Source organism: Pichia membranifaciens (genome assembly GCF_001661235.1).
Source record: "Pichia membranifaciens NRRL Y-2026 unplaced genomic scaffold PICMEscaffold_8, whole genome shotgun sequence".
NCBI lineage: Eukaryota > Fungi > Ascomycota > Pichiomycetes > Pichiales > Pichiaceae > Pichia > Pichia membranifaciens.
Window position 1 is genome coordinate 163,879 of NW_017566989.1, and position 23,356 is coordinate 187,234.

The 23,356-nt window shown below is 53.0% G+C and overlaps 16 protein-coding genes across 16 annotated transcripts; 8 read left to right on the plus strand and 8 right to left on the minus strand.

The window, feature by feature from the left end:
- Positions 1-378: 378 nt before the first annotated feature.
- On the plus strand, positions 379-867 carry PICMEDRAFT_37592 (hypothetical protein; the record flags this gene model as incomplete). Its single annotated transcript, XM_019163092.1, has 1 exon — positions 379-867. One exon carries the CDS (start codon positions 379-381, stop codon positions 865-867), a length of 489 nt encoding a protein of 162 aa, XP_019015353.1.
- Positions 464-2,403, minus strand: PICMEDRAFT_18489 (hypothetical protein). Its single transcript, XM_019162019.1, has one exon. It carries the CDS (start codon positions 2,245-2,247, stop codon positions 934-936), a length of 1,314 nt encoding a protein of 437 aa, XP_019015354.1. The 5' UTR covers positions 2,248-2,403; the 3' UTR covers positions 464-933.
- Positions 2,404-2,506: 103 nt separating this feature from the next.
- PICMEDRAFT_37561 (hypothetical protein) lies at positions 2,507-3,577 on the plus strand (the record flags this gene model as incomplete). The annotated part of the gene is made up of 1 exon (XM_019163088.1): positions 2,507-3,577. The coding sequence occupies one exon, from the start codon at positions 2,507-2,509 to the stop codon at positions 3,575-3,577; it is 1,071 nt and encodes a 356-aa protein (XP_019015355.1).
- Positions 3,578-3,639: 62 nt separating this feature from the next.
- PICMEDRAFT_74850 (hypothetical protein) lies at positions 3,640-4,206 on the minus strand (the record flags this gene model as incomplete). Its single annotated transcript, XM_019164893.1, has 1 exon — positions 3,640-4,206. One exon carries the CDS (start codon positions 4,204-4,206, stop codon positions 3,640-3,642), a length of 567 nt encoding a protein of 188 aa, XP_019015356.1.
- Positions 4,207-4,534: 328 nt separating this feature from the next.
- Positions 4,535-6,580, minus strand: PICMEDRAFT_37562 (hypothetical protein; the record flags this gene model as incomplete). Its single annotated transcript, XM_019163089.1, has 2 exons — positions 4,535-6,444; positions 6,544-6,580. 2 exons carry the CDS (start codon positions 6,578-6,580, stop codon positions 4,535-4,537), a joined length of 1,947 nt encoding a protein of 648 aa, XP_019015357.1.
- An 894-nt stretch (positions 6,581-7,474) lies between these two features.
- Positions 7,475-8,449, minus strand: PICMEDRAFT_22381 (hypothetical protein; the record flags this gene model as incomplete). Its single annotated transcript, XM_019162253.1, has 1 exon — positions 7,475-8,449. A coding segment is annotated over one exon (975 nt), but the record flags the coding sequence as incomplete, so codon positions are not given.
- A 272-nt stretch (positions 8,450-8,721) lies between these two features.
- On the minus strand, positions 8,722-9,780 carry PICMEDRAFT_60692 (hypothetical protein; the record flags this gene model as incomplete). Its single annotated transcript, XM_019163453.1, has 1 exon — positions 8,722-9,780. One exon carries the CDS (start codon positions 9,778-9,780, stop codon positions 8,722-8,724), a length of 1,059 nt encoding a protein of 352 aa, XP_019015359.1.
- Positions 9,781-9,912: 132 nt separating this feature from the next.
- On the plus strand, positions 9,913-11,452 carry PICMEDRAFT_18492 (hypothetical protein). The gene has a single exon (XM_019162020.1). The coding sequence runs from the start codon at positions 10,075-10,077 to the stop codon at positions 11,431-11,433; it is 1,359 nt and encodes a 452-aa protein (XP_019015360.1). The 5' UTR covers positions 9,913-10,074; the 3' UTR covers positions 11,434-11,452.
- A 235-nt stretch (positions 11,453-11,687) lies between these two features.
- Positions 11,688-12,827, plus strand: PICMEDRAFT_18493 (hypothetical protein). The gene has a single exon (XM_019162021.1). The coding sequence runs from the start codon at positions 11,736-11,738 to the stop codon at positions 12,519-12,521; it is 786 nt and encodes a 261-aa protein (XP_019015361.1). The 5' UTR covers positions 11,688-11,735; the 3' UTR covers positions 12,522-12,827.
- On the minus strand, positions 12,576-13,097 carry PICMEDRAFT_74854 (hypothetical protein; the record flags this gene model as incomplete). The annotated part of the gene is made up of 1 exon (XM_019164894.1): positions 12,576-13,097. The coding sequence occupies one exon, from the start codon at positions 13,095-13,097 to the stop codon at positions 12,576-12,578; it is 522 nt and encodes a 173-aa protein (XP_019015362.1).
- A 40-nt stretch (positions 13,098-13,137) lies between these two features.
- On the plus strand, positions 13,138-14,933 carry PICMEDRAFT_18494 (hypothetical protein). The gene has a single exon (XM_019162022.1). The coding sequence runs from the start codon at positions 13,307-13,309 to the stop codon at positions 14,828-14,830; it is 1,524 nt and encodes a 507-aa protein (XP_019015363.1). The 5' UTR covers positions 13,138-13,306; the 3' UTR covers positions 14,831-14,933.
- Positions 14,934-15,029: 96 nt separating this feature from the next.
- Positions 15,030-16,923, plus strand: PICMEDRAFT_18495 (hypothetical protein). Its single transcript, XM_019162023.1, has one exon. The coding sequence runs from the start codon at positions 15,085-15,087 to the stop codon at positions 16,483-16,485; it is 1,401 nt and encodes a 466-aa protein (XP_019015364.1). The 5' UTR covers positions 15,030-15,084; the 3' UTR covers positions 16,486-16,923.
- Positions 16,646-17,998, minus strand: PICMEDRAFT_13791 (hypothetical protein; the record flags this gene model as incomplete). The annotated part of the gene is made up of 1 exon (XM_019160112.1): positions 16,646-17,998. One exon carries the CDS (start codon positions 17,996-17,998, stop codon positions 16,646-16,648), a length of 1,353 nt encoding a protein of 450 aa, XP_019015365.1.
- Positions 17,999-18,237: 239 nt separating this feature from the next.
- Positions 18,238-19,188, plus strand: PICMEDRAFT_18496 (hypothetical protein). The gene has a single exon (XM_019162028.1). It carries the CDS (start codon positions 18,258-18,260, stop codon positions 19,149-19,151), a length of 894 nt encoding a protein of 297 aa, XP_019015366.1. The 5' UTR covers positions 18,238-18,257; the 3' UTR covers positions 19,152-19,188.
- On the minus strand, positions 18,689-21,267 carry PICMEDRAFT_18498 (hypothetical protein). The gene has a single exon (XM_019162029.1). The coding sequence runs from the start codon at positions 21,140-21,142 to the stop codon at positions 19,172-19,174; it is 1,971 nt and encodes a 656-aa protein (XP_019015367.1). The 5' UTR covers positions 21,143-21,267; the 3' UTR covers positions 18,689-19,171.
- A 170-nt stretch (positions 21,268-21,437) lies between these two features.
- Positions 21,438-23,327, plus strand: PICMEDRAFT_18499 (hypothetical protein). The gene has a single exon (XM_019162030.1). It carries the CDS (start codon positions 21,465-21,467, stop codon positions 23,277-23,279), a length of 1,815 nt encoding a protein of 604 aa, XP_019015368.1. The 5' UTR covers positions 21,438-21,464; the 3' UTR covers positions 23,280-23,327.
- The last annotated feature ends 29 nt before the right edge of the window (positions 23,328-23,356 follow it).

Here is a 23,356-nt window from a genome sequence, read left to right on the forward strand (position 1 = left end):
TCCTCTGTTTCCATGCATTGTTGTTGTGGAGTATCGCCGGAAGAATGCTTTTGACTCTTTTTTGCGGCTTTGGGCGATAAGAATGTGGGAAAGAAAAAATTTTCATGTTATGACAAGCGGAGTCGTCGCATCACGACAAAATAATACGTTGTAAAAGAAACGTGGGGCATTTTTTTGTGACAAACCATAATGTCGTGGCACGACAGCTCATGACGTCGTGGAGCTAAGCGCTCTTGCGCTTTACCGCTTTCGGCAATTCGAGATTGACGAGATGGATTGTCGGGGAAGAAGAGCAGGCAAGAAGAGCAAGGAAGGAAGGGCGCAGTGAGGTGGTGGGAAAGAGGAAGAGACAGCGAGTCAAAGACAAGTCAGTAGACAATGAAGGTCGTTATTCAAAGAGTGAAAAAAGCATCGGTGACGGTTGACAACGCGGTGGTGTCGGAGATTAAGAAAGGACTCTGTTTGCTCGTTGGGATCAGCACGGAGGACACGGTCGAGGACGTGACGAAGCTGGCGTCGAAGGTGTTGAAGTTGAAGCTGTTTGAGGATGCGGAGCAGGCGGCTGGGACAAACACGGAGTGGGTGGGCAAGCCATGGATGAAAAGCATTGTCGATATCCGTGGTGAGATCTTGTCGGTGTCGCAGTTCACGCTTTATGCAAGCGTGAAGAAGGGTGCCAAGCCGGACTTCCACAAGGCGCAGAAGGGCCACGCGGCGGTGGAGCTGTACACAGAGTTCCTGTCGCAGCTCAAGAAGGGCATGCACAGCGTCGAGAGCGTGCAGGACGGGCAGTTTGGCGCCATGATGGACGTGGCGCTGGTCAACGACGGCCCCGTGACCATTGTCTACGACACGAGGGACAAATAGAAGAGGAAAAAAAGAACGTTCTATAATCGGTACCTGTATGTAGTGGTAAATAGACAGCCTAGACATCTAGCCTTGGCCGTGGCGGGAGTTGTGGAAGAGACGGAACGGCGACAGCGCTCTCCGTGGCGACAGCGCTCTCCCCGGAGAGAGGTCGTTGGACGTCGTCGGCGAGAGCGTGCCGCCGGGGCTGTCGTTACTGTTGTTGTGTCTGTTGATGCTCGAGCTGCGGGACATGGACCGGCCGATCCTGAGGAACCTCGACGTGCGGCCGGCGCCGGAGGACGTGCCGCTCTCCCCTGAGACAGACCTCTCCATCTCCAGCGTCTGGCCGGCGACCAGCGGGTCGTACACAGACGGGTAGCTCGTCAAGAAGTTTCGAAACGTGTTCTTGGCCGGCGTCGCCGCTGCGGCAGCGGTGGCGGCGGCAGCAACCTTGCCGTGCACGTAGTTTGGGTTGAGCACGATGACGGGCACCCACCCATCGTCCAGAAAGTGCTTCGTCATTGACGGGTCCTCGTTGAGAAAACTCGTGAGCTTCGCCTTGCGGATGCCCCGCGTGCCCATGACCATGAAAGTCGGGTCGAAGTCCTTCAATGCACGGGCCAAGGAGTACTCCACGGACCCGATCCGTATCTCGACGACAACCTTCAGCTTGCGCCGCTCTTCGTTGCACTTGCACACCATCTTGAACAAGTTCTGGCAGTCCTTGCGATGGCTCTGTACCCCGTACTTCATCACGTGCTGCAAGGAGACGACCTTGAGCACAATGACGATGTCGTTGTCGGCGGCCATCTCCGTGAACGTCCATGCCAGGGCATCCGCAGAGGGCTTCTCGTCGTCGTAGGGGACCAAAAACGTCCGTGTTGTGTTCCGGTAGTGGAAATGCTTGTCCTCGTGCACTATCGTCATCTGGTAGTGCGACACGTCCTGGTTCGGGCTGTAAGTGTCGAACATGATGCTTCTTTTCCCCGACCTGTCGTCGTGCTCCTTCTCCTCACGCTCATGCTCATGCTCTGCATGGTCATGGTGATGGTGGTGATGGATGTGGTCTCTGTGGTCGTCCCGATCATCGTGGAGCTGGTACATCATGGCGTTGTGCATCGTATTGTTCTGCGTCGTTTCGTCCGGCGGCATCTCCTCGTCGAAGTGGAGATGACCTTTCACGTTGATTTCCCCGACGTCCTTCGGCAAATGGAAGTCGTCGTTTAGCACCTCCTCGATAGACTCACTGGCGTCGTCGTTCGCCTCCTCTTCCTTCACTTTCTCCACCCGTTCCGGCGTCAGCGGGATGTCGGCCGTTTCTCCGTCCGGACCGTCCGGGTCGTCCCCGGGGTTGTCCTTGGGCCCGTCCAGCGTAATAGACGAGATCGACGGCATCATGCTCTGGTGGGGTAGGTTGATCGACATACTCCTGGCCCTATTAAGTTCCTTCCGAGAGCCGTCTTGTCCTTCAGTGGTTTTCTGTGTGTCGATATGGTGAAGATGTGATGGCTGCAAAAAGCTCATGAGATTGTGCGAGACGGAATACGGAAAAAAGACAAACGAAAGAAACATGTCACTCCTGGACGGCGGTTTCTTTCCCCGTATCGGAAGGGCTAGCAGACAAGAAGGTCCACAAGTACGCAGAAGGACAAACAGGATGTGCAGATTCCTCATATACAAGGGCAAAGAGCCCATGACGCTCTCGAACCTGCTCACGAAGCCGGCCCACTCGATCATCAACCAGTCGTACGACTCGAGGCTCAGAATCGACGCCCAGCCTGTGAACGGAGACGGCTTTGGCGTCGGATACTACACATTGGACGACGATCAGGAGAGCGGTGACAGCAGCAGCAGCAGCAGCAGCAAAGACAACAGCCCCTGTCTGTACAAGGCGATCACGCCGGCGTGGAACAACCTGAACCTCCAGCGGATCTCGGAGAAGACCCGGTCGAAGCTCATCTTTGCCCACGTGCGGGCGTCGACGTACGGGGTGCTCAGCGAGACGAACTGCCACCCGTTCACGTACAAGAACATCATGTTCATGCACAACGGCGGGATCTCAAACTTCAACAAAATCAAGCTCCGGCTGATCAACTTCATCGACGAGGAGTACTTCCTACAGATCAAGGGCTCGACGGACTCGGAATGCTGCTTTGCGCTTCTGCTCCACTGTCTCAAGCAGAACGGGTTTGACCCAGACAGCGGCGACGTCTGCGACTTGACGGTGCTGCGGGAGTCGCTCGTGGACACGATCCAGCACATCAAGAACTGGGTTAAGGAGGTGAGTAACGACCCGTCGTTGCTCAACTTCGCCGTCACTGACGGCGAGAACATCGTTGTGTCCCGTTATGTGACAAGCAAGACGGACGAGGCTGCCTCGCTGTACTTCTCGACTGGGTCGAGCTTTGTGGAGTTTGCGCCGGGCCGGTTCAAGATGGAGCGGATGAACAAGAGCCAGAACTTGGTGATGGTGGCCAGTGAGCCGTTGACGTTTGAGCGGAACGATTGGATCTCGGTGCCGACGAACTCGTGCATCTCCATCCGCAACCTGAACGTGCTCCTGCACCCAATCGTCGACGAGTACTACTCGAAGGACCCCGTACAGCCCCGGTCGAACCAGTTTGCGTCGTCCAAGGGCATGTTGGGCTCGTACCCGGCGGCGGACGACCAGTACAACAACGCGGTGCCTCCCTTGGAGAGAGAGGGCCGTGCGGTGCGTGCCTCGTGAGAAACTATTGGTTATATACGTTCTATATGTACAGCTGGTCGCCCCTTCAATCCTTCAGTCGTTCAGTCGTTGTAGTCGTTTGCCGGCGGAGCACCGTTCTCGCTCCGCATGTACATGTCGATGGCTGTGGAGAAGGCGGCGAAGCCCGCACAGCCAATGACGACGGCCTCGGGCCCGCTCTTGAGGGCCAACCCGCCGCCGGTGATGCATCCGGCCGCAGCACCGTTGTAGAGGTCCGAGCGGCCCCGCAGTCCCTCGATGCAGCACTCCACACCGCTGAAGATGAGTCCGATGTACCCGAAGTTGCGGGCACTGCTCTTGGTCCGCTGCCACACGTCCTTGAACTGGATCTTCATCTGCTCCTTGAGCGGGAGGTCGAGGTAGCTGAGCTGCTGGGCGGCGGCGGCGCCGCCCATCTGGCCGATTCCAAGCGGCGTGTCGTACGACATCGACGCCATGAAGAATCCAAAGACACCTCCAAGCACAAACCCACTGCCACCGGCTAGCATCGCCTTGCCCGGACACGAGGACACAAAGGCCATGATTTGGCGGGCGCCCTCTTCGCCCTGTTCTTCAGGCGTCATCTCGGACATGCTCTTCGGAGGAGGAGGTAGGAACGGGTTGTTCATCGTGCTTGTGTTTGCTTGGCGCCTGGTGTGCTACCACTATTAGCAACCGCCTCTGCATCCTTCCTTCTCCTGCTTTCCTTCTTCTCTTGAGCTTCAGCCTGTGCATTTTTCATGTCGCTTTCCAATTTGCGCGCCGTCTTTGGCTAAGAGGAGGTTTATTATTTCATTTCCCCTTACTTGTTGAGTTAGATAGATATTATTGATTATATTGGGTAAATTTTGTGATTATTTACAATAACGTAACTATAGACTTGGATCATATAAACAGGAGGAAAAAGCGCCGGTAGGTAGAGCTTCTCGGTCATTACATCGTCGCAGGAGAGGACACCTAGTTCTTTGGCTCTTCCTTGTTGGAGTCGGCGTCGGGTTGTTGGTTCTTGTACATCTTCTCAAACAACTTGAGGCTGGATTGCTGCAATTCCTCGTACTTGGCCTTGATGTCGGCAACCTCGACGTTCTCGCCACCGTTGACCTTGACGATGAGGTCTCTCAAGTCGGTGATGAGCTTCTTGACGTTGTCGGCGTCGGCCTTGTCCAACTTGTCACCAAACTCGGTGATGGACTTCTCTGTGTCGTTGCACAATTGGTCGGCCTTGTTGGTCTGCTCGATGGCTTCCTTTCTGGCCTGGTCCTGCTCCTTGAACTTCTCGGCGTCGTTGACCATCTTCTCGATCTCGGAGTCGGTCAAACCGGAGGAGCCGGCGACGGTGATGGAGGAGTCCTTGTTGGAGGCCTTGTCCTTGGCAGAGACGTTGATGATACCATCGGCGTCGATGTCAAAGGTGACCTCGATTTGAGGAACACCCTTTGGAGCTGGAGGAATGCCGGCCAAGGTGAAGTTGCCAATCAACTTGTTGTCTCTCACCAATTCTCTTTCACCTTGGAAGACTCTGATCTCGACAGAGGTCTGGCCGTCCGCGGCGGTGGAGAAGACCTGGGACTTCTTGGTTGGGATGGTGGTGTTTCTTGGAATCAATCTGGTGAAGACACCGCCCAAGGTCTCGATACCGAGGGACAATGGGGTCACGTCCAAGAGAAGGACGTCCTTGACCTCACCGGAGAGAACGGCACCCTGGATGGCGGCACCGATGGCGACAGCCTCGTCCGGGTTGACGGCCTTGGAAGGCTCCTTGCCGAAGATCTCCTTGACGGTCTCAATGACCTTAGGCATTCTGGACATACCACCAACGAGAATGACCTCGCCGATCTCGGAGGTGGCCAAGTTGGCGTCCTTGAGGGCCTTCTTGCAAGGCTCGTAGGTCTTCTTGATCAAAGGCTCGACCAACTTCTCCAGCTGGGATCTGGACATCTTCAAGTTGATGTGCTTAGGCCCGGTGGCGTCGGCGGTGATGAAGGGAAGAGAGATCTCGGTGGAGAGGGCGGAGGAGAGCTCGATCTTGGCCTTTTCGGAGGCCTCTCTGATTCTCTGGATGGCCATTCTGTCGCCCTCCAAGTTGATGTTGGACTCCTTCTTGAACTGGTCGACAATGTATCTCACGAGGGCGATGTCAAAGTCCTCACCACCCAAGTGGGTGTCACCGTTGGTGGACTTGACCTCGAAGACGCCGTTGTCGATGTCCAAGATGGAGATGTCGAAGGTGCCTCCGCCCAAGTCGAAGACGGCCACGACCTTGGAGTCGTCCTTCTCCAGCCCGTAGGCGAGGGCGGCGGCGGTGGGCTCGTTCACCACTCTGGCCACGTTCAGCCCGACAATGGCGCCGGCGTCCTTGGTGGCCTGTCTCTGCGAGTCGTTGAAGTAGGCTGGCACAGTCACGACCGCGGAGTTCACGGGCTTGCCCAGGTACGCCTCGGCCGTCTCCTTCATCTTGTTGAGCACAAACCCGCCCACCTGTGCAGGCGAGTACTTCTCGCCCCTGGCCTCCACCCACGCGTCGCCGTTCGAGTGCTTCACGATCTTGTAAGGCACCTGCTTGATGTCTCTCTGCACCTCGGGGTCCTCGAACCGTCTGCCAATCAATCTCTTTGTGGCAAAAAGCGTGTTTTCCGGGTTCACCACCGCCTGTCTCTTGGCGGGGATCCCGACCAACCGCTCGCCGTCCTTGGTGAACGCCACCACGGACGGCGTGGTTCTCGATCCCTCTGCGTTTTCGATGATCTTGGGCGTCTTGCCCTCCATCACCGCCACCGCCGAGTTGGTGGTCCCCAAGTCGATACCGATCACGGTACCCTGGACCTTGTTGGAGTTGTATCTGACAAACTTAGGAGCCTGCGCGAACCCTGTGCTGGTGCACGGAAACGTTAGTATTCTGCCCAAGGCCATGCTCGAGCCCATGCTCACCGCCCCACCGCCTACCCGCTGTCTGCTGCTGCTTCTACTTACAGATCTGATATTCTTTGACACGTTAGCCAACATCTTGTATATCTGTGTATATCTGTGTATATCTGTGTATATGTGTGATGAAACGTAGGATGTGAAACCCAGAACCCCAAACTACATGCTACACATCACAGGAAGAACAACCAACAACCGCTGAGCTTCAACTTTGAGAAACGACCTCCACAAGTACTGCTGCTCGCCCTCCCCTGCTACCGACGCTGAGCTTTTTTTTTTTTTTTTTTTTTCCCGCTTTCGTCCATTTTTTTGTTGCCACCTGCCGTGGCCCCCGCTTTGCAAACCCTCCAGAACCTTCTAGCGGAGCACCCGGAACACCCCGCGCCGACGCGTCGCTCTGCCGTCTGCCGCCAGCTGCTGAACCACCGACGCGACTGCTGCCTGCGCCTCTGCCAGTGCCACGCGGCCGTCGCTGCTGTCTGCCGCCACCTGCGCCACATGGCGCTCGCTCAGCGCCCGCGTGCCGCCTGCCGCAAGCTCCGCCACGACGTCGGCGACAAACCGCGCCACCTCGCGCTGCCGCGCCGACGCGTCGCCGGATGCCGACGCGTCGGCCGCGGGCTGGCCCCGCTCTCTCTGCCGCTGCCGCAGTCTGCTCAGCACGTCGCCACTGCCACTGCCACTGCCACTGTCTCTGCCACTGTCTCCATTACGGCCTGTCTGTCTGCTCTTCCTGGCCTCCACCACCTTGTCGTGGACGCTGCCAAGGTCGACGCCGCCGTGCCGGCGGGACACAGTGCCGGCGTCCACAAGGTCCCGGAACCGCTTTGCCCTGGCAGGCGGCGCCTTCGGCGCCTTCGCCTTCGTCTTCGTCTTCGTCTTCGCTACCTTGCCCGTCGTGTCCGCCATCGTCTCGTCTCGTCTCGTCTCTCTTAGGGTCTACACCTCTCTATACCGCGCTACACTCTACCTACTCCCCTCCACCCCCGCAACTCCCACAACCATCCCGCTCAGCTGCAAATAGCTCCCCACACCCTCCACCACCCGCATCTGGCACTCGCCCACCCGCCGTAGCACCTCCAGCTGCCGCCCCCCGTCAACCCCGTCCCCGCCAATGGTCTTGCACACGCGGAAACACACGTTCACAATGTCCAGCGCAGAGTAACCCTTGCCACACAGGTCGCGCAGCACCGCAAGCGCAGCGTCTACGTGTCCGCGCAGCGCGTCCGTCAACATGCGACGCACCACCAGCGGGTTGGGCATGTCCACAAGCTTGAACACGTTGTCGCTGCTGACAAGACCAAAGCCGTAGTACACGCTCTGCAGGTTGTTGACGGCCTGGCGCATGTCGCCGTCGCAGGTGAAGATGAGGGCACCCAGACCGTCGTCCGTGTAGGTGTGGACGTGCTCGTGGTGCAGAATGCGCTTGAGCACAAGCAACACGTCCTCGTCGCGCAGGCGGTTGAAGCGCAGGATGGAGCAGCGGCTCTGCAAGGGCTCGATGATCTTGCTGGACTGGTTGCAGCAGAAGACAAACCGCGTGGAGTTGGAGTAGATTTCCATTGTGCGGCGCAGCGCCTGCTGGGCGCTGGCGGTGATGGAGTCGGCCTCGTCCAGAATGACCATCTTGTGGCGGTTGTGCGGCAGCGTGACCTTCTTCTGCGCAAACGTCTTGATCATGTTGCGCACCACGTCTATGCCACGGTCGTCCGACGCGTTGAGCTCCAGCACGGCCTCCTTCAGCAGCCTGCCGTCGCCCCCGAGCAGCTCCCGGGCCAGACACAGCACCGCCGTGGTCTTGCCGATGCCGGGCGTGCCGCTGAGAATCAGGTGCGGCACGTTGCCGTCCTGCGCTATGCGCCGCAACGCCTGGATGGTTTCTGTGTTGCCCACCACGTCGCCGAGCTTCTGCGGTCTGTACTTCTCGACCCACGGCAGCTCCAGGTGCAGCGGGTACTTTGTGTCTGCGCCTCCTGCTGCGCCTGCTGTTGTGTTTGCGCTTGCTGTTGTGTCTGCTGCCATTGCTGCCATTGCTGCTGTTCTTGTTGTTCTTGTTCCACACTTTCTACACACTCTGCCCACTCTACAAACACTACAGTTCTTCACACTGACACGAAAAATCGTCTTCCTCCCCCCCTCTCTTCACCACCCGCGCCACCCGCCGTCGCGTCGCCGCAATGCCAGCATGAATCGCCCCACCAAATGTTGCCGCATCGGGAAGTCTACCGCTTGCCCACCCGGCCAGGCTTGCTCTTCTTCTTGCGGCTCTTGACCAGCCCCGTCAAGTCTGTGACGGGGCCGGGGTGGGCAGCATCGGTGGCAGCAGCGGTGGCAGCAGCGGTGACGCCCTTGAGCAGCGCCACAAGCTGGTCCTTCTCGGCAGCACGCTGTTGCTGCAGCGTGCGCAGGTCGGCCAACCGGCTGCGCACCTCGTGCACAAGACTGGCGCCGTCGGCGCCGGCGGCGCCGCCAGCACCGTCCCGCTGCTCCACCAGCGCCAGCAACGCCTCCATGCACGACACCGCCCGCTGCACGCTCTCGTCGCTGCCCACAAACTCGTGCGCCAACGACAGCTTGAACAGCGCCTCGTGGCGCCGCCCGCTGCAAGCAGCAAACGCCCGCTCAAGCATGCCGTTCGCCTTCTCGTAGTCCTCGGCCGCCTGCGGAAAGTTCTCCGTCTCCAGACTGATGTCGCCCATGAGCATGTACACGTCCGACAGCCGGCCGTACCTGGCCACAAAGTCCGGGTTGTCTGCCGCGTGCGCCTCGTACGGCTCGGCCACGGGCGCCACGCCCGCCAGCTGCTGCTCGTAGAGAATCCGCGTGAGGTCGAGGATCTCCCACGCTATCTCGAAGTCGCCCTGCTCGGGCTCGTCGCCGTCCGCAGGCGCCTCCACCTCCTCGTCGGAGTCGGAGTCGGAGGCGGCCTTCTGCGCCGCCTCCTCCTCTTCCTCCTCTTCCTCCTCCGCTAGACGCGAGCTGAACTGGAACTGCCCGTCGCCACCGCTCTTCGCCGTCTCTCCCTCCCCCTCTCCCTCCCCCTTCACCTCTCCCTTCTCTCCCTCCTCCTCCTTCCCCTTGCCCACGCCGCCAAGCACGTCGCTGCTCTGCACCGCGTTCTCAAACAACGCCTTCCCGTACAGAAACATCAGGTCCGGGTCGTCCTTCCCCTGCTCCAGGTTCGCCATCTGACACGCCTCGGAGTATATCTCCACCGCGTCCTCGTACCGCGTCTCGCCCATCGCACGGGCCCCGTCTTTCAGCAGCTGCTCCAATGTCATGGTCCTCTCTGTGTGCACACTGTCTCTCTGTGTGTCTGTCGGCGTCCCAGCTGCTCTGTACCCCTCCAGGCCCCGCTAGCCCCGGCCTTAAACACCCTTGTCGACTGCTCTTGACGCGTTGGAAAGCTCACCACCGCCAGGGCCCGCGAGAGCGCCTCGCCTCGCGTTGCGCTGCCCTCCGCTGGGTCCCCTTTTTCTGTGTTGTCATTTTCGTGCTGACCTGTTGTTGTTGTTGTTGATCTGGTGGTGGAGACGGTTCCTGGTGGACAGAGAGCAGCCAACAGCACACAGACCATGTCCGACGTTCTCACTCCCACCCAGGCGGCCACGCCGGTCGACAGCGACCCTAAGATCATACGCAGAAAGCTCAACGGCTACGTTGGGTTTGCCAACCTCCCTAAGCAATGGCACAGAAAGTCCATCAGAAGAGGGTTCAACTTCAACCTCATGGTTGTGGGAGAAAAAGGGTTGGGGAAGTCGACGCTCATGAACACGCTTTTTAACAAAGACCTCTACGACTTGAATACGCACGAGTCGCAGATGAAGTTCGACGTGGACATCACGGAGGACTCGCTGACCCCGTCGATCAGAATCGACACGTTGAACACGGAGATCGAGGAAAACAACGTGAAGTTGAACCTCTCGATCATTGACTGCGTCGGGTTCGGCAGCTCCATCGACTTGACGAACTCTTGGAAACCCATTGTCGACGAAATCGACTCGAGGTTCGACTCCTTCTTGGAGGCCGAGACCAAAATCAACCGATCCTCCTCCATCCAGGACAACAGAATACACGCCCTCTTGTACTTCATCGAGCCCACCGGCCACTGCTTGAAGCCCTTGGACATCAACTTCATGAAGCAGGTCCACGAGAAGGTGAACTTGATCCCCATCGTCGCCAAGTCGGACATCTTGACCGAAACCGAGATCCAGGACTTCAAGTCGAAGATCTTGCAAGACTTGAACAACCAGAACATAAAGATCTTCAACCCGATCAGCTACGAAAACGACGATGAAGAAACCAAGATGATGAACCACGACATCATCTCCAAAATCCCATACGCCATTGTCGGATCAAACAACCTCATCAAATTGAACGACGGGAGGTTGGTCAGAGGTAGAAGCTACCCATGGGGTATCATTGAAATCGACAACGAACAACATTGCGACTTCATCAAGTTGAGACAGTTGTTGATCAGAAACTTCATGGAGGAATTGAAGGACTTGACCTCCAAGAAATTGTACGAAAATTACAGATCTAACAAGTTGGCCAAGATGGGCATCCTCCAGGATGACTCCGTCTTCAAGGAATTCGACCCGATCCTCAAGCAAGAAGAGGAGAAGAAGCTTCACGAAGCCAAGTTGGCCAACTTGGAAAACCAGATGAAGCAAATATTCCAGCAGAAGGTCAGCAGAGAGGAGAAAAAATTACAAGAAACTGAGGCCGATTTGTTCAGCAAGCATAAGGAGATGAGAGATAAGCTCTTGAAGCAGATCAAGATGTTGGAGGAAAAGAAGAAGGAGTTGGAGTCCAACAGCAAGTTGATTGACCAACAGATCCACCAACCTCAACAACCACAACCAATGCAGTCTCCTCAACTCCAGCAGCCTCAACAACCAACTAAAACCAGAAAGGGGTTTTTGCGTGGTTAGTCGACCAGCTCCATCTTTCGTATCTTTGTTGTGGTCCCCTTTTTTTCCCACCCTCTTTTTATCCATTTACCCCCACCCCCACCTTTTTCATATCATCTATAAAATATAGCTAGAGTAATGCAACGCATGTTTCGGAGTAACCTTTGAGTTCCCAATTAGGCAACTCACAAGATCGCTTTATAAAAGAGACACTTTTGGCACCCTTGGGCCATCTTTCAATAACCTTTGACACCTTACTCCCTTCCTATTCGTGCTCCACCCACATAGAACACAAGCAAGAACAAAAATTTAAATATACAGCAATGTTTAGCAAAGTATTCTGGGCCCTATGTGCGTACATATTCGTTTCGATCGCACACTGCGCAGAGGTGGTGACCACTACGCTTAACTCTCTCGAAGAACGGTCCGTGGCCGTTCTCGACCAGGAGTCATTCATCAGGACCGTGATGCTTGATGCAGCAACGGATATCGGCCGCTACAGCAGCGTGATGTACTCGGAAAACATCGAAATCCCGCAGAAGCTGCTCCAGTTCATCGTGCAGATCAACAAGTACGACGTCAGCGCGTTCCCTACAAGCATATTCATCCAATCGTTTCCCTTCGAAGACTTCGGCACCTTCATCACCCACTTCCCCTGGATGACTAGCTATATGAGCGCCTGCAGCATAACCCAGTTCAAGGTCCCCTCCGAGTACGCAGTTTTCACGACCACTGTCGAGGCAGACGTCGCCTCTGTCTTAGCCACTCCTGCCACTCCGACAGACACGTTATCCATCGTCCCGTCCACAACCACACCTGCAATTGCCTCCTCCACCTCCTCCGTATCTTCTTCTACTTCTTCCTCATCTTTCTCTTCTTCCCGTGCCAAGAGGTCGTCAAGTGTGTCCGAATTCACCAAACTCTCCACACTGCTCTCTTCATCACTTGGACAGAAATCGAATTTTAGCTCCAAAGGTACTGTTTCCGTCTCCACCGCCAACTCCTCGGCCGTTCCTTATCACATCTCCTCCTCTTCGCACGACGCCGCAGCTACCGTTGTGCCAAGCACCTTGCTGTTATTCTTCTTCTTCCTACCGCTCCTCATCTAGAACCTCTCTAGAACCTTGTCAATCCGTTCCATCTGTCACATTATATAAGTTTGGTTAGTAATCTGGCCTTATTTCGGCGCTTCTATACACAAAACCACGTACCAACAATGCAAACTCAGGGTCAATCATACGAGAATGGAGATGTTTCTTCAATTCTGTGTCGGTAACGGGCAACACCGTCTGCCCCACAGCCTCCACTGGAACTCTTTCGGTCTCTTTGTTGACAACCTCCACCCCTACAGCAGCTTCACAGAGCTGGATGCAGTTGTCGAACACATTCGGAGAATCTAATGTTACTTGTATTTTACACCACTGGTTTGTCTGGAGGTCCCAGTACTTCACGGCCAGGTCTGGTTTCCGCTTGTAGATCTTGAGGCCCTGTGAAGCATGGAGAAAAAGCTGCGGGCCCTGGTAGATGCAGATCGACAGCGTTCCCATGGCGCCACCAAAGCTCGGCTGCTCCTGTAGCACCAAGGTGAACGCTTTATCCACGGCGGCTGGGATTGGCGTCCACGTCCGGGAAACTGCCGTGAAAACAGCCACTCTGGTCACAGCACACTGCATCAAAGTCACCATTGCCTGTCTATGTCCTGTAGAATGCCATTGAAACAAATTGCGCAGAGAAAGACACAGTTCGAGCTGAGCCACAGATTTTTCTTCTTATCGTCACGGCGGGCGCGTTGCTGACAAAAAGAAAAGGAGGTGCTGTTGATGTTGTTGCAGATGGCTGCTTCTCGTTCTTCTTGCTGGAATGAAGAGCTTCGGAGACATACAGCATACAGATAATGACACACGTCACCGCAGAAGATAGTCCGCATGGACGGCACATGGGTGTCACCGACGTGGTGATGATGATTGTGCAGAGAATTATCGGATCAGGCATATTTGCAGTCTCGTCGATGATATACAGAGATGTGGGGGGTTCGCCGGCGCTCTTCTTCCTTGTGTGGCTCATAGCGGGATACTCGAGCTATGCCGGACTCATGTGCTTCTCGGAGTTGGGTTCTGTGATCCCACGAAGCGGCGGCTTGAAGATCTTCTTGCAGATCATCTATGACAAGCCCTACATGATGATCAACGTGGTGTTTGGCGTCTTCATCGTCATCTTCGGCTCGATCATCGCTAACGTGATGATTTTCGGCGAGTACCTCCTCTATGCGTTGGACTTCCAGGATGAGGAGACGATAGCCAACTACTACAAGCCCATTGGCTTTGCTTTCTTGATTTTGGTTTCCGTCATGTTGTTGGTGTCGACTAAGTTTGTGATCAAGCTGCAAACGTTCACCGGGTTCCTGAAGGTCATACTCTTGCTCGCAGTGTCACTCATAGGTATCGGCGTGCTTGTCTTGCCGTCCTCAGTGACAAACATCCCGAACAACCTCCACTCGGGCGATTTTTTCAAGATCAAGACGTCTGTCAGCGTCTCCTCCTTCACGTCGGCAATCTTGAAGGGGATCTTTTCGTTCAACGGCTGGCATACAATCCACAACGTGCTTGGCGAAATCAAAGACCCAGTGAGGACGATGAAAAGGGCTTCGCCGCTGGCGATCTTTCTCATCAACTTGTGCTACATGTTGATCAACTTGACATACCTCATTGTAATTCCGTCCGAAGAGCTTTTGGAGATCAATGAGATGGTTGGGTTGGTGCTTTTTGAAAAAGTGTTTGGCAACTCCGTCGGCAAGCTTGTATTGTCAGCCCTGATCGCCTTCTCCGTCGGTGGCAACGTCATCACTGTGCTCTACCACATCTCCAGAATGAACCAGGAGATTTTCAGGGAAGGGTTCATGCCCTTCAGCCAGTTCTTTGCCTCGAACATCCCGTTTGGGTCCCCGATGCCGGCCCTGCTCATCCCCGTCGTCATCACGTCGCTCTTCCTCGCCATCCCGACAGAGTCAAACGTCTTCAACTACGCCATCAACCTTGAGAGCTACCCAACACAGATCTTCTTCGGCATGGCGTGTTTTGGCATCCTTATCTTGAGACGCCGCTCTCCCCACATAGTGCCAAGCATCAAGGCCTCTGCTCTTGACATCGCCTTCATGGTCTTCTTCTCGCTCTTCATGTTCCTCGGTCCGCTGGTCAGACCGGACAACAGCGAGTTTAAGGGCTTGCCCAACTACGCATACACTTCTATCCTCATCCTCCTGATGTGCATGCTTTACTGGTTCTTCATGTTCAAGGTCTGCCCGCGGGTGTTCAAGTACCAGCTTTCTCAAGAAGAGGTGACCCTCGACGACGGCATGAAGATCAACAAGTGGACTCACATCGATCTCCCTGCCGACGGTGGTCTCTACGAGGCCATCTAGACCTGTCTATCGGACATCAAGCTGCGTCCCCTGTCTAGCATCTATACAAAAACAGTAACTTTCCAGTATCCCTGACAAACATGTGAATTTTCCGAAACAGTAGAGACTTTCACAGCCTAAAAGACGGCGAGTGTCTTTTTTTCCTCCTTTTTCCCTTTTGCTCCCTTCTGCAGACGAGTTTCTTCACGTTTGCCGTGTTCTTTCAGAGACGTATTAACCCTGATTCTGTCGAGTGTGTAAATAGACAGACAACAATGGCGACGATGACATTCTATGAGTTGCTTGGGGTTGAGACCTCGGCGTCCGAGGGTGACATTCGGAAGGCGTACCGGAAACTAGCCTTGAAATATCATCCAGACAAAGTGTCGGCTGAAGAAAGAGATGCCAGTGAGATAAAGTTCAAAGAGATCACGGAGGCGTACGAGGTGCTATGTGATGAGGACAGGCGAAGGGACTACGATTTGGGCGGATACAAGAGTGGCCAGAGAGGAGGTCCTGAGTTTGATTTCGATTTTGATTTCGGTGGCGGATTCGGCAATGGTAGAGGAGGAGGTGGGTTTGGAGGCGATTTTTCTCCTGATGACTTTGCCAGCTTCTTTGGATCTGGTGCCGGAGGAGGCAGACAGGGGAGACAGAGTGGTGGTGGTTCCGAGCGTGTTGACCTGAACATCGAGTTCTCCACAACGGTCACACTGAAAGATTTGTATTTCGGGAAGTTGGTGAAGAAGACATACACCCGAGATATCATCTGTGTGAAGTGCAAGGGTTCTGGACTCAGAAAGAACGCAGTGGAAATTCTTTGTCCCACGTGTAATGGACACGGTTTGGTCGAGGAATATAGACGAATGTCCGGTCTAGGGGGCGTGATGTTTGTTGAAAGAGTGCCATGTAAGAACTGTGACGGGAAGGGCATGTACTCAAGAGCGGACGATAGATGCAGAAAGTGTAAGGGCAAGGGCGTGACGAAGGAAGAGTGCACCTGTGAGTTTGAGGTCAAGAAAGGCTCTCCAAATGATGGGATTGTGACATCGAAGGGCTTCGGTAATGCCAGACCTAAGATGAACACGGGAGATGCCATTTTGAAATACAGATACGAGGCAGACACAGATGCAACGAGCAAGGAACATAACTTCCAGAGAGATGGCAACAGCTTATATACAAAGCTCTCTATCAACCTTACCGAAGCACTAGGGGGCTTTGAAAGCGATCGATTCATACAGACCTTAGACGAGAGATGGCTCAACGTTAAACTGCCCATGGGGAAAGTGATCAGGCCCGGGGACAGCATTGTTATCAAAAATGAAGGAATGCCGATACTCGACTCCAAGTCCAATTCGTGTGGGGATCTGTACGTGGGTGTGGATATTTTGTTCCCGAAGGATAATTGGATGTTAGAAAGAGGAGACGTCGGAAAATTGAGCAATCTTTTAGGTTTTGTCGACAGAAGTAAGACTAAGACTAAAGATGCACATGGAGATGAAAACGATGACGATAATAATGAGAACGACGTGGCAGACGTTGTCCCGACCGTGTTCCAGATTAAAGATAAAAATAGCGTTCCTAAGAGCTTCAACACGTATGTCAACAACACTGAGGTGAAGACTTTCGGTACCGAGAATGCCAACTCTGGTTGGTTTGGATGGTTCCGGTGGTGAGCGTAGACAACCGTGGCTAATGGGTTATGGTATAACTTGACATATAGAATTAAGATGATAGTATTAAAAAACTATATAGATTATGAATTATAATATACATACATGCGGATATACAACCTTTTCTGCTTTTCCATGCGTTCAAAAACAAACCCTTTTTCACTCAAATTGCTGCTGGCCTCTCCTTTTGGTAGAACTCCATAATCTCAACCAATTTCTTGTCGTCCTTCTTTCTCTCTTCATCGTCATCATTGTCGTCGCCAAACTCGAGCAGTTCATCCTCGGAAAATTCCAGCAGTAAGTCTTCTGGCTCTTTCATCTCGTCAGCGCCAACCTCTAAGCAAACTTTTGGATCCTGTAGGTTGTCTTTGCGCCATGCGCCATCCAACTCCATAGGACTCTTGAATTCCTCTGCGGCAGCCAAGGATGAGGCAGTCGGCTTTCCCCACAAATTGGATAGAAGATTAGTATTCATTGGTGCATACATGTCCTCCATGGAATCGGGTATTTCTTCGTTATATATGCCATTTGTGTTATGGCTGACAATTTCAAGTTCAACATCTTCCTTTTCCTCCTTCTTTACATTATCGGAACGAGTCGTCATCATTAAACTTTCCAGATCCATGAAAGTCTTCCCATCTTCGGACTTAGGATCTCTGTCCTTGTAGTCAAACGTTGTTTCTTCAATGTCGTCGCTTCCCGTAGATGAAGACAGCAAAGCTTGAACGCTCACTTTGTGCGTCCTCTCATACAGTGGTGAGTCCCTCTCTGTCAGCAACCTCTGCATTGAGGTTATGTCATCGGGTTCGTCTGTGAATGTTATCTCCTGCAGGTTTTCGGATGTGTTATTTGTAGGCAGGTCCTCGTTTGTTATGCCAAACTGCTTTTGATCTTGGGCTTTGGATTTTTTGAAAAAATCCGCCAAGTCATTTTCTACGCCTATGGTCAACTGGCTCCTGATCTTTCTCGCCTGACCCAAACTGGACTTGAAGTTGATAGAAGAGCCCAGAGAGGAGCCAAATGAAGACCCAAGTGCCGAAGAGGACCTCGAAAGAGTATTGGTTTTGTCAATTTGCGACTGTGATCTTTGCAGAGTCACGCTGTCGTGGTGTGATTGTGCCTCGTCGCCATTCAGTTGGGTATCTCTACTATCAAATATCGAGAAAGGCTGCTTAAGAACTCTCCTTGCCTTGTTGGCACTAGAATTTGATGTGGTTGTTGTCGAGGCCAGCGACGGTTGCAACTGGCTCTCTTTTAAACCAAAAATGTTTGACGATGCTGCTGCTGAAGACGAAGAAGACACCTTCAGCCCGTTTGCTGACTTCGAACGCAATACTCTTCGTCCATTCGACGCATGCGCCAGTGCATTCAGTCCTGTGGTGGAGTCTGCAATTGACGCAGCAGCCTTCTTCGTCGTGGTGATGTTTTCTTTGTCCTTGGCTTTGTCCCTCGACTTGAGTGTGGCTGCATGGCGGGCCGCCAATGAGCGGTGCCCGACTCTCTGTTGTTCCGACATGTTTGCGGTTCTCTCTAGCAGTGCGTGTCTCTATGTTCTATGTGTAGCAACTCCGGACACCAGAAACACAATTACACAGGCCCTGAAAAGCAGGACTGGCATCAACACCGTAAACAACAACAACTGAACGGAACCCAGAAATTTCCTTTTCCGGCCACGCATGATTTTCCAAAAATTCAATTGCGATAGATGGAAAACTAGAGGTACCTTTCAATATGACAGGTCTTCTCTGCTGGCAACCACGGTATATGTGGCAAAGATGAGACGCCACGTCAGCAATCTTCATACCTTGTCCCTGCTTGATCCTTATACGGCCAGCAGGCTGAGTTCACTGCTGCTGAAGGGCGAGTCGGAAGCTTTGCGTTTGCAGCGACTACTAGCAGGGCAGTCGAAACGATCGAAGCAACGATCAAACACCATCTCTGCCATTCTACATTATATCTACCACCATAGTAGTGTGCTATCTCGGGCTTATCCGGCATGGATGTTTCGGTTTGCGTTTGCTAAAACAGTTTCGAAAAAGGACAGGCTCCGGTTTGTCCAAGAATACAGTCCCATGCTATCGTTTTCTCACACGATAATGCGTATTATGGGAAAGGAACAAAACGACGCCGCTCTACGAGATAAATACATAGCCTTCTGGAAGTCTACCCAGCTAGAGTTTGTGAAATCAACACAGTTTTTAGACCCGGAGGTGCCCTTGGAAACGAACAGTGACAAGATTTTACAGCTGAAATTTCAGCCCCAAACGCCCGTTTCAGAAGATGTACGGAGACTCATCAAAGTACGACAGCAGTACAGCAGTGTTGTGAAGCCCAAGTTTAAACTCCCTGAGTTGGTGATCTCAGTTGACCCAAACAGGTTTGGCTTGCCGCCCTCTGCAGAACGGATCTTCAACATGAGATTGGCTAGACTTGTCAAACTCCAGAAGTACTATCGCAAATACCCTCCGATCACCCAAGAAGACATGCACATATTCAACCAGCTAGACCTTATTTCTTTTCCTGGAGCAGTAAGAGAAGCTTACGTCAACTTTCTCAGCTTGACCGCTTTTACCATCGACGATGAAGCCCGAATAGCAAAATCGAATATTCTAGAAAAGAGAATCGCCATCTCGGAAAAGATGGAGACTTTGTACAAAGAGCTTAGATAAGTTTCAGAGCGTTTTATAGATCAATAACTAATCCACACGTATTTCTTCTTTGTTTTGTCCAACACGCAGAACAACTTTTTGTCCTCGTTCACAGCTAAGTATCCTGCCTGAAAGTCGCTGTCTGTCTCGTTGCTATGCTCCTGCAAAACATACTTGAAGTCGGCTACAGCCTCTTTGGTGTCTAAGAGCAACTTATACATAATGACACAATCATCAAATAGCACGAGTAATCTATCGCTAGAGACAATCTTCATATCGGTAATGGTTTCAGTTCCTTCTCTTGTCATCTCGTAGGTTTGAACATCAAGAGTGGTAAGATTAAATTCTTTCACTACTATTTGCGAGGAATCTAAAAGCATTAAAGCGTGGCCTTTGTTATCGTCGCTGAATATCTTCATGCTCACATGGCTTACGGATGAATTTTCGTTTGAGAAAAGAAGTGAATGAGTATCCAGCTTGAATTTGGATTTGATGTCATTTTTTATTTTGCCAAATAATGAGTTCAACACGGTATCCAAATATTTCGTAAACTCGTTTACCTTAGATGCATCGTGTATGCTGCCATGATCGGAGTCGCTGTCAACTGCATTGATTTTGCTGCTGACAAACATCAAGAACTTCGTGATATCATTGGTTCGGAAACTGACATTCAGCTTTTCGTCTGCAGTTAGCTCGGATAGAATACTGGAAAGCCATATAATAGTCTGCTCAAAATATCGCTGGCTATCGTTCAATTCCATCATGAACTTGTAAGAGTACTTCAAATAGCTCTGGGATATTTTTATGCACTCTTCGATATCCAGCGTATACAAGGACGTATCGTTGGAAGCCCACTGGCTCAAACCTTTTAGGTCCGTAAGGAAAACTATCATGTGGTGTAAGCACGACACTAAGTCGTTGTATATGGAGCTCCTGGCGTTGTCGAAATAGGTACGCCCTAACTTTGTCCATCGTTTCACCCCTCGATCGCTCAAATAGTCGGTTAGCCACTTCTTTGTTGCATTCGATAACGACCCAGTAAGAAGTAAATCGTATAGATCATAGATGGGGTCGCTATTGTTGTTGATATCCTCTTTTGTTGGTGGGTTGGGGTCGTTTTCGTCGTTTTCGTCGTTGTCACCCCTGCCGGCAGAGTCGGTATTTTTGTTCCCGCTTTTATTGTCGTTTTCAATTTCATCCTCTTTGATTTCCCTTCGTAGCAACTCAACAATCCGTATCGTGTAATCAAAGTACGGCTTATAATGGCTGTCGATTTGGTGGATCGAGCTTTTGATATGGTCGATGAGGTTCAAGAGCTTGGAGCAGATGAGCAAGATTTTGGTGAACTTCTTGTCCCTGTGGATGAAATCCGTGTCTACCTTCAGCACCGATATGTCTCTGCTTGCAGGGGTATTCAGGAGTACATAGTGGTTCGACAAGGACTTGTTGGAGATGATATCCATGATTTCAGAGTTTTCAAAAATATCACACAACGTCAAGTTTTCGACTACAAAAATCCCTGAAAACACGCAGCTCAATGATCCACCTGTTGATCCTGCAATGAGAAAGTCCAGTACTGAGTCGTTGTCTTCCTCCTTGGATGTGCCTGAGGTACCGTTGTTCATCTTAAACTTGAGAGACGGAAGCGAGTTCGTGATGGCAACATCGTCAAGGATCCCCCCAACCCTTGACCGATTCAAGCCATTGTTTACCTCCGGGTTCCGTTTAAACCACTTTACACAAGATATTTCCATTTCTAAATGAATTGATCTGATCAACACCCCGCTCATTGTGTCGAACAACTCGATCAGTCCGTCTGTTGACACGACTGCAAAACACTTACCATCCGGCTTCCATGCTAAATCCTTGATCTTCTTCGTGTTTCCACCATCCCCGTTGCCGTTGGCCTCATCTGGAGTCGTTTCTGCATGCTCGATGTCCCATACCTTCTCGTTGCCTCTTCTGTAGACCCACACGACGTTGTCGTTTAATTGGAACGACACGAGGTCCATGGTTGGACAGAGGGAGAAGCACGAGGAAAGCTGCAACGCATGCGACAGCTCCTCCACTTCAGCATTGTGAAAAATCATCAGAGAAGTAAGGTCTTGCTGCACCGATTGTGTTTCCCTGGTTGCCGTATCTCTCTCTCTCTTTCTCTCTAGTGGAATGCACAACAAGAACCTCTTCGGAGAGGACCATTTCTGTCAAAAACATGTTGAAGCGATTCGCTCTTTTGGGGAATCAACCACTTTGCTGCCTTTGCTGTGAAGGGCTTGCTTTCCTTCTCTTCTCTAGGGCCTGTTGAGAGGGATATGACCACAAAGCCGAGCCGGTATGTTTAAGAAACATTTGGAGGTGAAGCCGAGCTCTAACATTAAGTCGTCTGAGAAGAGGCGTTTGCAGGAAGATGTACAGAAACACATCGAAGGACTGAGATTTCCTGGAAAACTCTCCAAGGCATTTTTCAACAGCAATGAGGTGAGCAAGGGCACACTATTCTTTGATTCGGAGACCAAGGATCCAGTGTTCTTCCAGTTGCGTGATGGCAAGAATCTTGTTCCGACGTTGCACGAGCTCTGGGCATCTGTCCACGGGTCAGAGCCACTCCAAATGCCGGTTATCATGACCCACGAAGCTGTCATTGAACGGTTAGTGAACGGGTCAGACCTTATGATCAGAGGCTGCATTGAGCCGTATGGTTCCGGCTTACGGTCTGGAGCTGTTGTGGCAGTTGTGGACTACAAGACACCGAACGTAGCGATGGCGGTGGGGAAGTGTTTGATGGATTTGGAGGGTAAGCGTGAGGACGAGATCCCGGATTCGGGGAAGGTCGTGCAGGTGTGGACCGTTGTCGGGGATCATTTGGCGTCGCTGGGGAGAAGCATGGATGAGGTGTTGAAGGAGGCGGAAAGAAGAAATGTTCAAGAACAACAGCAAAAGGGCGATGCCGAGACACAGACAGAAGATGCGGAACACGCCCTGGCGACTGTTTCGCTAGATGAGAAGGACGAGAAGGACGAGAAGGACGAGAAGGAGGTCGAAGAGTTGAAGAAAGAAGTCGAAGTAAAAGTTGCTGATGCTGCTGACGGAGAGGATCACGATGAGCCCGACGAGTACGTCATGAGCACTGAGGACATCGACGAGATGTTCCGGAGGGCGGTGCTGTACACATTGAACCAGGACAAGCTGGAGTTCCCGCTTCTGGCATCCCAGTTCATGTCAGGCCACGTGCTCAAGAATCTCCCACCCGTGGACGACAGCGTGGTGAACATGAAGCGGACGTCGTGGAAGAAGAGCGGCAAGTTTCTCAAAGCAATGGAAAAGGAGACGTTGCTCAAGCTCAAGGGCAAGGACGACAAGCTCAGCGTCGTCTCTGTGGCACCCCGTTCCGACCCACGGGTGCTGAACTTTGTGCCGTACCGGATCCAGGGCTTGGCGACACAGACGGCAGCCAAGACGGATGCCAAGACGACGCCGGGGACGGCGGCCTCGTCCGAGGGAGCCGTCCCGCCTTTGGTCGTCAAGACGTACCTCAAGCCCAGCAACGCGTCTCGCATGATGTTCAATCGTCTCGACGCCGTCTACGACTACTACTACACCGAAAACGAGATAAAGGCCTTTGTGCAACGGTACATGCGCCAGAACCCGCAGCTGGTGTGCCGAGCCAGCCCCGACTACATCGAGCCGGATGACATCCTCGGCGGGTTCGTCCTGGCAGATGTCCGGCGGGTCAAGCGTGTAGACATGGTGAACAAAGTCGTCGCCTCCTGCACGCTCTACCACGCCGTGTACCGGGAGGGCGACGCCAAAAGTAACGACGTGCTCGTGAAGAAGCGTCTTGTGCCCAAGCGGGGAAAGCCGCCCACCGTGAGCATCACCATCGAGAGCGTCAAGGTCGGCCGCCGGGTCGTCACCCGTGTCTCCGGCCTCGACGCCTTCTACGTGGACACAGACCGCCTTGCCGACGTCCTCAAGGTCAAGTGCAGTGGCTCCTGCACCATGTCGGACGATCCGAGACGGGGACCGACGCTAGGCGTCCAGGGCAGCCACGATGCGGCAGTCATCAGCGTCCTCTCCAAGGACTGGGGGGTGCCGTCTGCGTGCTGCACCGTCGACAACAAGACCAGCTTCCGCAAGAAGCGTAAGTAGCCTTTGTAGCATATATACTGTATGCAAATTAAGAAAGTCCTGTCAGAATCTGCCGGAGCGAGCCTGAAAAAAGGAGG